Source organism: Phlebotomus papatasi, chromosome 3 (assembly GCF_024763615.1).
Source record: "Phlebotomus papatasi isolate M1 chromosome 3, Ppap_2.1, whole genome shotgun sequence".
NCBI lineage: Eukaryota > Metazoa > Arthropoda > Insecta > Diptera > Psychodidae > Phlebotomus > Phlebotomus papatasi.
The window spans coordinates 11,450,256-11,466,208 of NC_077224.1; the positions used below are offsets into that span (position 1 = coordinate 11,450,256).

Genomic DNA, 15,953 nt, shown 5'->3' on the forward strand with positions numbered 1-15,953 from the left:
TTGAGAAAATTTTATTCTGGCTTTTTGTTCAAAGGAAAGACGACGAATTTTTCAGTTGTAAAGATTCAATCACCAAAATATAGTTATTCTTAATTGAAAAGGAAGGTTTTCTCAATATTCCACTTATTTCTAATTCTACATATATGATCAGTGATTCGAGTGATTCAGTGGTTTCTGCCGTTTACGTGATGAGATCGGTAGGGAAGTCGGTTGGCAGCCGCAACCACGTAAGAATGAATTGAATTGAATTGAATTTGAGGTGAATATTGATGATTTTTCAGAACTGCATTATAATGCTTTTTCAAAAGATTTTAAACAATTTGAAAATACCTGATTTTTACCCACAAACCACAAAGAAAGGTCAACTTTATAAGCTTTGCTTTTGCCATCTTTGAACTTTCATTATATTTTAAGGTTATAATTGCAATTTACAATATAAAATGAAAAGTGTGTAGATTATATTTTCTCTTTGTTTCTCACATGAAAATTTGCCATTTATAAAGAATTCTCAGCACTAAGAAATCACTACAATCTAGGTTTATAACTTAATAAGCCATAACCTAAAAATAAACGATCTTGTTTTATCAATAGAACAATTTATAACCCCAAATTTTCTATTTCTATTTCTATTTTTTTTTAATCAAATACTGTAACAAGAAGTTGATCGAGTGATTTTTTATTGACCGAGACGTAATTTTCTTACAGTTCAGATGTATTTCAAATTAAGGTTATGTTGAATATAACCTTACTTATTCAAACTTCGAATAAAAAAGAAAAATTCTCAGAATTTAAACAAATATTTTAGGAAATAATTTTAAAATAAGAGTAAATGAATTATTTGAAAGATAAACAGCTTCATTTTTCAAAATAAGTCCGATTCTAACCTCAAAATTTCGTAAAAACTTCGCGAATTTAGCAAACGTCATGAACAAATAGAAGTATTTCAAATTCTAGGAAGGAAATAGTTATACAATAGGCCGTATGTCTCATTATCTAAAACAACTACAGTAGACTCTATCTCAATCGGGCATTTGGAGCAAAATATCATCAAAATTATCGATAAATTTGGGCGTAAAAGTCATTGTAAATTCCACAAAAAGCGCTCAATTATAAGGAACCAAGATAAAATAAGAGGAACTACAGCGAATTTGAGCAAATTAGCTTCATAATCACACGTGAAAATTGTCGACAAAATTTTTCGCCCGATTGCAAAAGAGCCGACTGAGCGAGAGTCTACTGTAATAGATTCAAACGCAGTAAGGTTAGAAAGTGATATATTTTAGCGATACTAGAAGTCTTTAAAAAGAAAAACCTAAATAACATTTCAGAAAGTTCAATTTATCTTTCAAATAGACAAATTCGTAAGTAACATTGCTCATCGTCACAGAATTTCGAAGTTCGACTAACATTTATAAGGTTATGTTCAGCATAACCTCAAATTGTGAACTAACATCTCCTTTAAAATATTAAATTAGTTGCAGTAATTGGTAAATTTACATCTGGCCTGAATAATTTATTTCTAGGGTCTAACTAACCTATTTGATAAATGAGGCTATCTTAGCATTTGAGGTTATAATTGAATTGCTAAGAGCAAAGACAGGTTATTTTAACAGGGAAATCCACATACGCTAGCCGGTTTGTGTTCGCTGAAACTCAATTAGAGAATCTAAATATCTTTTTTCTTCAGAACTTATCACTGCAGAAACATTTAAAATGGGAAGGGCTTGTTACGTTTTTTTAGGTTAGAATTTTATTCATTTAAAATGTAAAAAATTATGTCCTCAAAAGTTGAGGTTAGAGTTCAAATAGCATAAAGCTTCTTGAGACCAAATAAAAGGGTTCTAAATCTCAGAAATTATTCTTTCTATAATTTTTGAGGTTAGGGTGACTGTTTTGACTTGGTACGTAATCCCAAAATGAGCCTCAATCCCCAATTTCCACTCAGAAACAGCAAAAATCTTTGGCTCCACTTAATTTCGAGGTTAGGTTCAACATAACCTGTAAAAGACAAGGAAATCTAACCTAGAAAAACTCACCTCATCGTCAAATGGACGAAAAACTGTAATGGGACGCATGGAGTCCTTCTCAACGATAATCAGGCATCCCCATGTTGTCCCAATGTACAGATCATTGTTGAGAACGGCAAGAGCTGTTATCTGGCACTTCCCTGGACTCAGATGCTCCTCAATGGCAATACTCCTGAGGCTCTCCGAACAGGGAATGAGCTTAGAGCAATCCAAACGATTCTCAATCTCCTTCCTGGTTACATTCCATTGATACAGAATGCAACCAGGAGCCACGCACGAGAACACGTACTCTTCTGACGCATAGAGGAGGACAACATTTGACTCCCGACCACCCAGATTCACGTCAAAGTGGTTCAGAAGAGTGTGGTCAGAGACAACAGAATCTTTGAGACCAAATACATTCATGGCTCCATCTGTTTCTCCGCACCACAACTCACAGACATCATCATCCATGCGCCAGAGAGCACAGACACTGTGCAGACGCTCCCCGGAACCCAATTCAGTCAGGACAAAACTGCCCTCGGCCGAAACAAAGCTTGTGGGGATATTTGATGAGTCCAGGAGGAATAGCCTCCCATTCTCAAGACCAGCAGCTACACGATTGATGCGACTGAGATGAACAAGAGCAACAACTGGACTTGGCTGAGATGGTTCCAGAGCGTACGAGAAGAGATGCGTACAATCTGAGGCACTGCACAGAAATTGACACATCAGTGATTCCCTTCTTGAAATATTCCCTTTTCCAAAGCTGCTACTTACTTGAAAGCATAGATATTCCCATCAATATCTCCAATCCACACAGAAGTATCCACAACGCAGACCGTTGTGAGCTTCATGGCGGAACTTCCGCGTCCTGTCGAGATCTTTGGACAAAGAATCCGATGGTACTGTTGCCAGCCCTTCGGAGATCCCAGGAGCAAATCGATGCGCGAATTTGAGCACGGAAGCCACAATTCATATGACAGAGTATCATCTGGAAAGCAAACATCTACTTCTGAATATCTTCAGCATCCTGACAGTTTTGCTGACAAAGAAATTTTGGCCACGCCCTTCTAGGATCCACAATCCTGGGGCTTAATTCTTCTGTGTCGTTAAGATTTTACATTGAAATTTGAGGTTACGTTTAATTTAACCTCAATGAATCAATGAATTTGATTCATAACTTTGAAACTGTTTTTGAGGTTACGACTAAGGCCTAATTGATCTGTATCGTTAAGATTTTACTTTGGAATTTGAGGTTATGTTTAATTTGGATAGATAGATAAATAATAATTTTTATTTCATGTCAGAAGAAATAGAATTCTCTTTCTGACTATATAATTTACCCTAAAAAATATTTTTTTTAAAAGTTTGGAAATGCGAATTGTTTTTTTTATGAACTTTATTTCCTCCAATGAGTTAGGGTCATAACCTTCAAACTGTTTTTGAGGGTACGACAAAGGCTTAATTCTTCTGTATCATTAAGATTTTACTTTGAAATTTGAGGTTACGTTTAATTTAACCTCAAAAATCAGATTTTTGAAAAGTTTTGAAATGCGAATTTGCATTTTTTATGAACTCTTTTACATTTCCTCCGATGGATCTGATTCATAACTTTGAAACTGTTTTTGAGGTTGCGACTAAGACTTAATTCTTCTGTATTGTTAAGATTTCAGTTTGAAATTTGAGGTTACGTTTAATTTAACCTCAAAAATCAAATTTGTGAAAAGTTTCGAAATGCGAATTGGCGTTTTTTTTTAACTCTTTTACATTTCCTCCAATGAATCTGATTCATAACTTTGAAACTGTTTCTGAGGTTACGACTAAGGCTTAATTAGGGCCTAATTCATCTGCCTCGTTAAGATTTTATATTTAAAATTTAAGGTTATGTTTAATTTAACCTCAGAAATCAGATTATTGAAAAGTTTCGAAATGCGAATTGGCGTTTTTTATGAACTCTTTTACATTTCCTCCAATGAGACAGATTCATAACTTTGAAACTCTTTTTGAGGTTACGACTAAACCCAAATTCTTCTGTATCGTAAAGATTTTACTTTGAAATTTGAGGTTACGTTTAATTTAACCTCAAAAATCAGATTTTTGAAAAGTTTTCAAATGCGAATTTGCGTTTTCTATTAACTCTTTTACATTTCCTGCAATGAGTATAATTCATAACTTTGAAACTGTTTAGAGGTTACAACTAAAGCCTAATTCTTCTGTATCGTAAAGATTTTACTTTGAAATTTCAGGTTACGTTTAATTTAACCTCAAAAATCAGATTTTTGAAAAGTTTCGGAATGCGAATTGGCGTTTTTATTAACTCTTTTACATTTCCTCCAATGAATATGATTCCTAACCTCAAAAACGTTTTTGGGGTTACGACTTTCTGCCTTTCGCAGATTTGTTAGTTTTAAGATTAAAAGTTGTAAATTTCTAATTTTGAGAATGAAAGAGTTTTGCATGAGTTACCTGAAATTTTAGATTCTAGGGAGGAAATTGTTATAACCTGACTGATAAAATCGCGTTTAGTTAGTCAGGATTCAGGATGTTATGTTGTAGTACGAAAATTTTCATTAATTTCCCAAGTCATGTAATCAATCTAATAAATTATCTAGAATAAGTTGATTAACTTAAAAGAGATATATTCAATATATTGGAGTATTCAAAGTTTTAGGTTATATCAAACTTAACCTTAAAAATTAAGACTATTATTTAATGAACCTTTTATTCTGAAAACTCACGAAAATCCCATACGGTCGCGATAAAAAATGAATTTATTCATAAACGAGAATAAATTTGAAATTAATTAAATCCTAACCTCAAAAAATTATCGTATACGTTCTAATTAAAATGTTTCCAGAGTAAGGTAAAGTACCCTTTATTCGACCGGTTCCTCTATTCGACCGGTAGATTTATTTATTCAATTTAATTATATTTGCTATAATATTTTGTGTATTATCTAACATTAATAGGTCAATTATTCTTTAAATAATACGAATCAGTGACAAATTCATAGAAATTGATGAAATTCACCATCAAATATTCAAAAATTGACCCACCGGTCGAATAGAGGAACCCGGTCGAGTAAGGGTACTTTACCTTATTTTGTAAAAATTCATGAAATAGAATGGCAATTTTTTGAATTTCGTTGAGAAATTGCATGCTTTATTGAAGTTCAACGCTTTAATCGAGGTTATGTTACACATAACCTCAAATTCTAGTATAACCGCTCAAACGAATAAGAGTTCCAGGGTCACTATAAGAGATATTTAGGTGTTCCGTATGTTTTAAAGGCTACATCAGATATAATTGACAATAAAAGAATAAGTCACGCCCCCTGAAGATCACGCCCATTTAAATTTTTTAACCTAAATTTCTCATGCTTTTTTATCTGAAATGCAGTAAAACTTTCAGCATCGCCTGAAAATTACATAAACATTTTTATCGATTTTCCTGTAAAGGGGCGTGGCTTATTTTTCGTTGTAAAGGAAGTAGAAGAAAACACTATCTTGAATAATGCCAGGAATATTCATATTGTAGATGATCAGATGACCAAACGTCTAATTACTTCTTGAAAAAATAATTAGGAAGAGGCAGAAGAAAATCTTGACCAGAATGATCTGTGGGATTGTCTTCAAAGCGGCGTGGCCTATTTTTCCATATTAAAAGAAGCGGAAGAAAGCACTATGTCAGGAATAATCATATTGAAGATGATTGAAGATTTAACTAGTTCTTCAAAAAATAATTAGGAAGAGGCAGAAGAAAATCTTGACCAGAATGATCTGTGGTGTACTTCTTTGTCTTTAAAGGGGCGTGGGCTAAATTTTTTTTTAACGGGATAGGCTTGAAAAGGGTATAAATATTTTTTTTCCTGCAAAAAAGATTCAAATTAAAGAAGTGAGGAGAAAAATTCCTACCTTCCGGATTGGCCACAACGGGATACCCAACTCCTGCCAGAACTCCTCCAGAATGCGACAGGGATACCACGTCGAGGAGATGAGTAAACTCCGGAGCACTTGCAATTGAAACAATCTGACTGGCAGATGGTCGATTTTTGGGTTGCTGATCCCAACACAGTACCATTAAGTCCAGGCAGTAGCTGGGAAACTGGGTCTCTCTCTGCGTGAGCACTGGTCGTCCACCCTCGAGGATACATTCCTTGACAGCCTCGTGGCCCTCGAAAGGTTGCCTCAGCGAGAGAAGTTCGTACAGGAACATTCCGAATGAGAAGCAATCCACCTTCTCCGTGTACTCTTCCTCGCCATTGTGCCTCATAATCTCCGGCGCCATGAAACCTTCAGTGCCTCCGAATCCTTTAGCTCCTGACGGAAGTGTCACGCGACTTATCCCGTAGTCAGCCACTTTGATATGCACACAATTGGCCGGATGATCAACGGCATGAGGTTCTGGGAAGTCCCACACTAGGACATTCTCAGCCTTGAGATCCCTGTAGATGACATGACGCCTATGGAGATATTCCATGGCTCTGGCAGCCTGCAGGACCAACGACTGAAAGCAATACGGACCAATCCGTGCTCCACTCCTCCTATACTGCCTCAGTACAGTGTCCAGAGCACCTTTCGGGGCCAGATCCAGCACCAGAGCCAGTGGCTGCGTACAGACTCCCACCAGAGGCACAATATTCGGATGCTTGAGCGTCAGAAGGACCGCAAGTTCCTGTCGTGCTGTGCAGTAAGCTTTGCACGAATGCTGAAGCGGATCTCTCTCCCACTTTCCCAGGGCAGCCTTATAGGCAATCACAGCGCTCTCTTTGGCCCGTGATCCCGGTGGCACGGGCTGGAGCATTTTCATAGCCACTGGGATAAGGCTTCGTGACACTCGTGACTTGCACGTGGCCTTGAAGACGAACCCGAAGGCACCACGACCCAAAAGGGGACCTTTCGTGATGTCTTCCGGCCGGATCAAGTAGCAATCGGACAAGTCCAGAAAGATCTAGCCGAAGGAGATGAACAAAAGGGGAAAGATTACCTTTTGGGTTTAGAACGGTTTACTACAGATTTAAATGACAGCACTGAGAGAGAAATCCGAAAAAGTTAAAATAACATTCCGGAAATGTTAATTTTACCCTGTATTATTGATCCGAAATCGGTGTAAATATTACCCTTTTTAGGTGTATTGGGGGTAAAAGTTACCCTTTTTCATGTTAATTTTACCCTGCAGTATTGACCCGAAATCGGTGTAAATATTATGCTTTTTAGGTGTATTAAGGGTTAAAGTTACCCTTCTTCATGTTATTTCTACCCTTAAAAGGTGTAAAATTAACATTCAAAAATGTTGATATATTTTTACACCTAAAAAGTGTTAAATTTCTGAGGAAAAAATGTTAATCGCACCCTATTTTTTATCTCAGTGAGTAGATTCTCTCTCAATCGGGCATTTGGGGCAAAATGTCATACAAATTATCGAGAGATTTGGGCATCAAAATCATTGTAAATTCCACAAAAAACCACGATAAAATAGGAAGAACTACAGCGAATTTGATCGAATTAGCTTCATAATTAAACGTGACAATTCTCGACAAAATTTTGTCCCCGATTGAAAAAAACCGATTGAACGAGAGTCTACTGTAATTCATTAATTGCCCAGCGAGCACCCTCAGTTGAAAAAAGCAGCATTTTCAGCATACAGTAGACTCTCGCTAATTCGTCTAATCTCGCTAATCTATTAAGATCGGGCTACTTTTTAATTCGGGCGGCAGTTAAATTGGAAAAAAGTTTGTTGACATATTTCAAGTTTGATTATGATTATCCAATGAAGCAAATATCCTTACCGTGCTGTCCCACTAGGATTTTTAAATTTGTAAATTCAATTTAATTTCAAGATGAATTGTTACATTTTCGCTCATTTATTGATATAAACTAATACTTGGCCCACCAAAACATGTTTAAACACGCTAAAATAGCATAAATGTGGTTGCTCAATTAAATTTGAATACAGCAAATTAAAATGTTAAAATTGCTCATTAATTTCAATTTTATTGCAGTTAAACAAGTAGCCTTTTGAACTAAATTGTTCTTATTAAATTTATTTAGGGAAGGTTTTGCACCTTCGTAATGTAGCAGCTTCGTAAAAGTTGATTTTTTTCCAAGTTACTAAATGAATTTCGTCCATGGACATATAATTTAAAAGCTAGTCCTACATCTCACATTTCCTGACAAACTTGGAAGCCTAGGCCTTTTTTTCCTGGGTCCAAAAGGCAAAAATAAAAAATGGGCCTAAAATCGTAATTCTGATGTGTAATATTTTATGCATTTTTGCACACTGCAAGTGTCATTTCGGAAAAGCAACTATTCAAAGTTATAGAGGGTTTATTATGGTTAATATTTACCGTGAAAATCTTTTGCTTGAAGGGGGTCGTTTTTGTGGGTGGAGGAAAATTCACAAAAATTACCACGCTTGCAGCTCAGGAAAATTGAATTTTGCAGCTACGTAAAAATATCTGTCAAAATTACTAACCACCGAATTTGAGAATTCCTCACTGTTTAGGGTTACACTTTGTATGCCGCTCGGGATATTTGACTCATGAGAGATTCCACTGAATAAATTCACAAGAAAATTGGGATATTAAGCAATTTTCACTAAAATCTCGAAGGAAAACACGCACTTCCCCATCAAAATGAGACTTCATCGGATGTTTTTATTTCACTTCTGTCAAATTAAACATTAAGCCTGAATCTGCTTATGGTAGGTGTGATTCTTTCATTGCCCATGCGGTGCGCTTTGAGAATTTTTCATCCAATTTGCTTTGTTTTCAAGCGGAATTTTTCACATTTTACTTTAAATTAATCACTGGTAATTCTAAGAATCACTGAATCAGTTACGTCCGAAATATGTTCTGTAAGACCCATTGGAGGTGTTAGAGAAAATTTGAGGATTACATTAGGTGTGATTATGAGGGAATCATATGAAACCAAGCTCTTAACTGACTGTCAGAATGCAGGGAAAAAATGGTTTTCCGAGTGTCAAAAAATATGTGTTAGAAAAATAGCTTAAAATTGATTTTTAATGCGTGATATCTTCTACAAATGGTGAAAACAAGTAGATGAAAGTTCCATCTAAGTAGTGATGCCCAAATTTTTATGTCCGGTATAATTTTTTCGGGGAAAATGACGCCTACAGAGCTGAGAAAAAGTGGTACGAAGCTGAGTTAACTAGGGCACCTTCGTAAAAAATGCCGCTATATTTTCAATTTCCTGTAGAGGAAAATCCAAGGACTTCCAGGAATTTTGTGAGGCAGAATTATGAACCCAATAAGTAAGAAATTTTTTTTTGATATAGTGAAATAATTGATTCGGTGTATGTGGCATTCAGTAAATATTCTTAAATCTTGGACTCCTTTTTTAATACGAACCTTCAAATCTTCCTCTATATAACTTTCCGAAAAACGCAAGTCAATATCTTTCTTAGTTTGGGAGCTATTGAGCTGTAAAGCTCGGCCGGACGGACGGACGAGAACGGTTTTTATTTATTTATTTATTGTGCTTACACTCGAGTCCTTTTCAAGTAATTATATGCTTTGCGTTTATGCGGCCACCGCCGTCTTAGCGTTGATGACCAACCTCCAGAGTGAAAACGGTGGAAAACTCCTTCACAGGTTGTATATGCCAATCATTCACAGGTTACATAGTTATAGATTTTTATATATATGACATAACAACAATCCCTAAACACCGTTATGCAAAATTTAAATACAGGACCTCGAGGGATAAGTAGCGACTTAAAATTTAAGTAATTTTGTGTTTTTTGTGCATTGGGTTTTAGCCCTCCATATACTCGGGATCAGGAAGTGATGAAACACATTTTGGTCAAGTTTGAGCCCGATCGGAGGACATGAGATTTTGTTAAGATTATAGTAGGTGAGATTGTTAAGAATCTTACCTAATAGGCATAATTGCAACTATGTACTCTGTACCTCGGATCGTCACGAATTTAATTAGGTGTCTCACGGAAAATTGGTTTTATAAATGAAATCTGAGTTAATGCACTGCATTCTTGTTGTGAGAGTATAATGATTAAAAGTTGCTAATAATTTTTAAATAAAAATGACTTGAATTGGTGCAACAATAAGGTAATAACCTGACGATCCAAGGAACCCTGCAGATCGCTGTCGCTGGTACTCTTCCCTTATGTGAATTTACTTTTTTTTTAAAATGGAAATTTGATTTTTGATTTTCCTACAATAAATATTCCTCAAGCAGGAGCGCATTAACTTACTGGACATCACTGCTCTGTGATAAGCGGGTTCTTATAATTTTATAAGTAAGATAAAAATCAAAATTCTAATGAAAATATGTTTTTTAAAGTTTTATTACTGTTCTTATACTGAATAATTTTTATTTCCCACTAAAGAGTGAACTCTCCACACTGATTAGCGATAATCAGTACCAATTGGGAGCTTTTTTGGAGAAAACTCTTAATGTTGAAAATGTGAAAATTAATGTGAAAAATCAGTTCAAAAACGAAACCGGCAGTCTTTTTTCGAAATTCGAAAAAAACTGGGAGGTGGGCAGGGGAAAAACGTCTCTATAAGATAATTGTTTTCTTAATGAGGGGGGTCACCGAAATTCAAAGGCCGATATCTCTTACCATTTGACCTCTAGCGTGGTTTTAAGTTGGAAAAAGCGAACTGTTTTTGAGTTCGAGCAGGAATTAAACTGAAAGAAATAAACAAAAATATCCAAATGAGTACTTACAATATCCGGCGTGATAAGTCTCAATTCCACTTCGGCATGAACTGGGCAGGAGACGCTCTTCTTGTCATAGGCAGCCAGGATGCACTCCTCAACCATCCAACAGTAGTTGGGGGGCCCAGAAGCCTCAGCCACGAGCAGTGGATGCCCTTCCACTGAAGCAGCCCTCGAAGATCCTGCTGAATCCGGCCCCACGCCTGAATCCCCATCTGACCAACCCAGAGAATCCTGTGACTTTCTCGCATGGATCACACTGTCGAAGCCCTGTAGAATGGCTGGAAGTTCATTGAGCCCTGTTGGCTCCCCAAAGTCCCTCCGTTCCACACTCAATCGCTTCGTAACGCCTTTCTCCGGATACTTGGCTCCCTTGACCTGGGGATTGGAGCCACCGCCAGAGAAAGAATGGGAATTCCTTTCATCGCTCCTCTTGAGACACTTTGGACAGGGAACCAATCGGGTCACGAGGAATCTGCCCTCGGAAGTGTGAACAAAACGCGTTCCGAGGGTTGGATACCAATCTTCCAGGAGGATATCAATGTGATCAACACTCAGGGACACCAACTGAGACACACACTGAATATTTGCTTCCATCTCCTTGACAGTCGTCCCACAGCCAGCCTCATCGATCCTCCGGAGCCCAATGGCGTGCATGGGGAAGGTGATTTCGAGGATGCTGGTGGTATTCATGTCAATATCGCACCAAACGCCATCCTGCTTCAGTTTGAAGCGATTATTGGGATTGCGGTAGGGCGAAAAGGGGCAGGACGGAGGGATTTCGCGCATCTTAAAAACCAGCGTCGTGCCGTAGTAAAGTGCTAGCCCTGACTGCCAGACTGTCCAATGCGAAGCAATGTTCAGCAATTGACTGACTTCTGGCTCCTCAAAGTCCTCCTTGCGCAACGGATAGATATTCCTCAGGGCATCCACTACCTGATCATCAGCCAGGACTCGCGTGATCAGCCTTGACCAAAAACCCGATGGGAAGTAGCTCATCAAGAGGAGGCGAGAGATAACCTTATCCGGACGCGGCAGGGTGCAGATATCATACTCCGGATGGCTAGTTTGAGGAGTCGAGGCTTGGGATTCCGGAGAAGTTAGATCATAGGCAGAAGCAGAAGGAATAGGGACACTTCTTCGTGCTCTCATAGCCCATCCACGACTCCTAGCTGCAATCTTCACCGTAACCACCTGCCCTCCCCTATTGTCCTCATTCTCCGGCAACAACGAAGGGATCAGGAGTGTCCGGGAATCCCATGTGAGAGCAACTTCAAATTTATTGAGTAAACTCACAATATATCCACGATTGTCGCCACTGCCCAAGCAGGAATTCTTAAACAACAACTGCAAATCATCCATTCGCATAATTCCCGATCGAGCGAACGGATTAATCTCCCGGACTGTCACAACATGAGCCAACATATCGCATAACCACTGAGGATCCAAGAAATACAAATCCCTGAGCGTAGCATCATCATAGTGCAAAAGGCAACCATTTTCATGCAAAAACATCGTAGCCTGATTGAGTTCCGACCAATCTCGGAATCTCTTGTAACTCCTCGCTTGCATCTCCTGCGTCACCATCGTTCGATACCGTTCAGCATCGAGAACTGGATCTGCCCCAACCTGCTTCAGGGCACACGCAATATTACCTACAACATCTTCAAGAGCCAAATAGCTCGCGGGGACTTTCTGATGAAGCAGGAGCTCCTTGGAGCCAGGAGATCTCAGGGAGAATGCTGTGTCGTATACGAGATTGGACAGGAGCTTGATATTGTGTCCAGTGCGACAGCTCACCTCAATGGAGTCCAAAACTCGAGGTAAACCCATTTTTTCAGCATCAGCCACAGCGATAAACCTACAGCAATAATACGAGCTTCAGACTTAAGGTTTAGTAGCTATATGGTTTAACTTCTTTAATTTCTTATCAATGAAGAATTTTTGGAAAATTGGGAGTTAAGATTGGAATATTAAGGACAAATGATCAATTACATTCTGAAAAACTACTAAAATTAATTGCTATATGGGATTTTGAAACCTTCGGGAACTGGGCTAAACCTCTAGTGCCAGGCCTGAGCTAAAAGAAAAGCCGAAGTGAATTTGGTGGTGCCTGTTGGTATTCTTCGAAATGCCGCGAAAATTCACGTAGAGAAAATGAGAGGTTTGTTACGGCGTTATCACATTTGCACATTAAAATTTTAATGTGATTCACATTAATTGTCGTTTGTGAGCGTCCAAATATAGTGCCCGCTTTGTAATCCGGATGATTGGGAGACAATATGACAGATGTCCGCTTCGTAATCCGGATGGATTTCTTGAATTTGGGCAACGTCTCGAAAATATAATACAAGTTTTTTTTCTGGAATTGGAATAAAAATTTTAAAGAAGCTTAAAAAGACATAATTAGAGAATTCTATGCTATTATACTTCATTTATTTAACAAAAACATCACAAGATAATTCATTTTCATTGCTGAACACACATACATACATGACCTCAAAATTATTTTAAATGTAACCGTCGTGAACTTGTCCGGATTACGGCGATCCGGATTAGGGAGCGGACACTGTATGTTATTTGTGTATTTGAGTCACTTAATATTTGTGCTTTTTTCTATTTATTGATAAAGAAGTGGATTTGGCCTGCAAAAATAAGTTTAAATTTACCTAAAGCATAAATATTTTTCACATTAAAAAATTAAATTGAAAATCGCATTAATTTTTCGCATTCATGCTATAAATCAATTTATATCAAATTTTGCGGGCCAAGTCTACCTTTTTATCAACAAATAGATCAAATTTTGAATATAAAATGATTCAAACACACAAATTATACATTTTGACTCTCACCAGCGACAATTAATGTGAATCATATTAAAATTTTAATGTGCAAGTGTGATAACACAGTTAATGTGAAAATTATTTAATTCCTTAGAGTTAAGTCATTTTCACAAGAAAATCCTTTTTATAATTTTGTTGAATACAGTTATTTAAGTTAATTGTGAATAATTGTCGATGTTACAACAAAAACATTGGGATGAAATTTTGAGCTGGAAGACTCATATTCGTTTGAGCTGTCCCAAAATTTAGGATAGGTTTGAGAAAAATCCTTTTGTACAACACTATTTTCGTTAATAAGGAATTCTAAAGTACGTATTACAAGAAGGGACACGACCTGCTAATAAGCATAAATTAGAGAAGAAAATATTTTGTGGCATTTTAGAGATTTTTTGCAACCGCAGCGCCTCCAGACGTTTGTCAAGTGAGTCATTTGTGTCTCTATCTCTCTCTCACAGCTGAATTGCGCGCGATTTAAGAACATTCCATTTGAAGTGATATTTGCATTTAATTTCTTTGTATTTCTGCAAGATTCAAGTAAAAGGGTTTATAGAGAACAGCTATCCGTCTTCCGACAAAGATATGAAGAAGACAATTTCTTTCTATATGAGTTTTCATTTCTGTTATGTCTTTTTGGAGCAAAAATATTTATCATGGCACCGTGAATGAGCGGGATTAGTGTTACCAGCATGGCTATCTGTAATTCCCATTAAAATTATCAACACAAAATTTCCGATATTACACGACTTTTAACGAGCACAAGTCTGCGTCTAGTCTGAAGATCGCTTAAATTAAAGTCTGTAATAAGCCTAGATAGACTTCAAAACTAAGGCCTAGCTCCTAGCTATATGGCTTAACTTTATTAGAATTTAAAGACCTTCGGGAAATGGGCTAAACCTCTTGTATGAAAACGGACTTATGCTTTAGATCTAGACACACTTACGACTTAAGCCGAGAGACGACTTAGTGGAAAATGATAAAAATGTAGTTTAACCAATATTTTTAATATGATTACGCTAAGCCGTCTCTCGGCTAAACCTCAGGTCCATCAAGACCCTTACTCTACGTAAGATTCATACCGTGCAACACAGTTTCATCAGTTTCAAACCCTTTTGAAAATTTGTTTTCAGAAAAAAATTGAATAACTTTTTAGAGAAGTTTCTAGTGAAATTGAAGAAGAAATCGAATTTTTGCTTAAAGTATTTTAGCCCCGCCCATTGCGTTTTCTGATTAGCTAGCATTCAGCCAAAAAGAAAACATAACAAAGGTGAAATATTTTACAGAATTCAAATTAAGTTAAAAATAATAAATATTAATAATAATAACTTACAAAAAATATTTTAAAGAACATTAGATGGAGCATGAAAATGAATAACCAATCAGAGAACGCGATGGGTGGGGCTAGAATATTTTAACTTGAATAATTAAGAGCTTTGTTTTTATATGTCTTGGCAAAAGTCTGGGTTTTACAATTTAACATACTAAATACTGTTTGTTTCTACTTTCTAAATACTTCGTATACTTATAGAATTTAGCTTTCTAAATTAGCACCTCCCACAAATTTGAACAATTGGCCACGCACCCTTCGCAATATTTTAAAGACAAGTAAAATAGGTATTTCAATTCAATATTTTTACGTTGAATTGTAAAAAATACGAAGAGGGTAAATGAGGGAAATTTGATCAACAGATGTGTTGAAAAAATTATCTTAGTAAAACCACATCCCCTTAAAGATAAGTAATCTTAAAGCTAACCTACTAGTATTCCCAACAATTTTATTTACAGAAAAAAAACCAAAAATATGGCCTAAATTGTTTTGGCATCAGGAAATTCCACAATCAATTATTATTTATTATTTTATTGAAAACCTGAATTATATTGCTATTCCGGCTATTCCAATAAAAAATTAAAAAGGGAACCTTTCTCCTGAACATTTTTTTAGCGCATGGCTGTTCTGAAGTGCTTCTGCATTATCGACTTTTTTCTGTATTGGTTCCTGTCTCGACTGTTTTTCCCAAATATCGACGAGTTTCAAAACCAACAAACAGTCATGACAGGAACCAATACAAAAAAAAGTCGATACTACAGAAGCACTTGAGAACAGTCATGTACTAAAAAAAATGTTCAGGAGAAATATTCTCATTTTCATTGGAATAGCACCATTATGGCAATTTTAGGACATTTTTAAACACTTCACAGTCAGATTGAGAAGGTTTATAGTGCTATTTCAATGAAAAATGATTTTTTTTAGCATTTTACTGTTCTTAAGTTCTTCTGCATTATCGACTTTTCTCTGTGTTGTTTCCCTTCACGACTATTTAGAGGTTTTAGAACATTGAAAGGACTAGGGAAAATAATCAGGAAGAACTACCACAGAGAAAAGTCGATAATGCAGAAGCAAT

At 36.6% G+C, this 15,953-nt stretch overlaps 1 protein-coding gene across 3 annotated transcripts in view; it reads right to left on the reverse strand.

The window, feature by feature from the left end:
• The window catches only part of LOC129807741 (leucine-rich repeat serine/threonine-protein kinase 1), a 38,650-nt gene that overhangs the window by 1,478 nt on the left and 21,219 nt on the right, over window positions 1-15,953 (reverse strand). For 2 of the 3 annotated variants that reach the window (XM_055857192.1, XM_055857194.1), the window contains 4 exons: window positions 10,721-12,572; window positions 5,924-6,959; window positions 2,787-3,015; window positions 2,037-2,718 (listed from right to left, as the gene is read on the reverse strand). In XM_055857192.1, the coding sequence (XP_055713167.1) occupies window positions 2,037-2,718; window positions 2,787-3,015; window positions 5,924-6,959; window positions 10,721-12,572 (3,799 nt within the window). The remainder of the gene's footprint in view (window positions 1-2,036; window positions 2,719-2,786; window positions 3,016-5,923; window positions 6,960-10,720; window positions 12,573-15,953) is intronic. The other variant, XM_055857193.1, reaches the window with a different exon arrangement.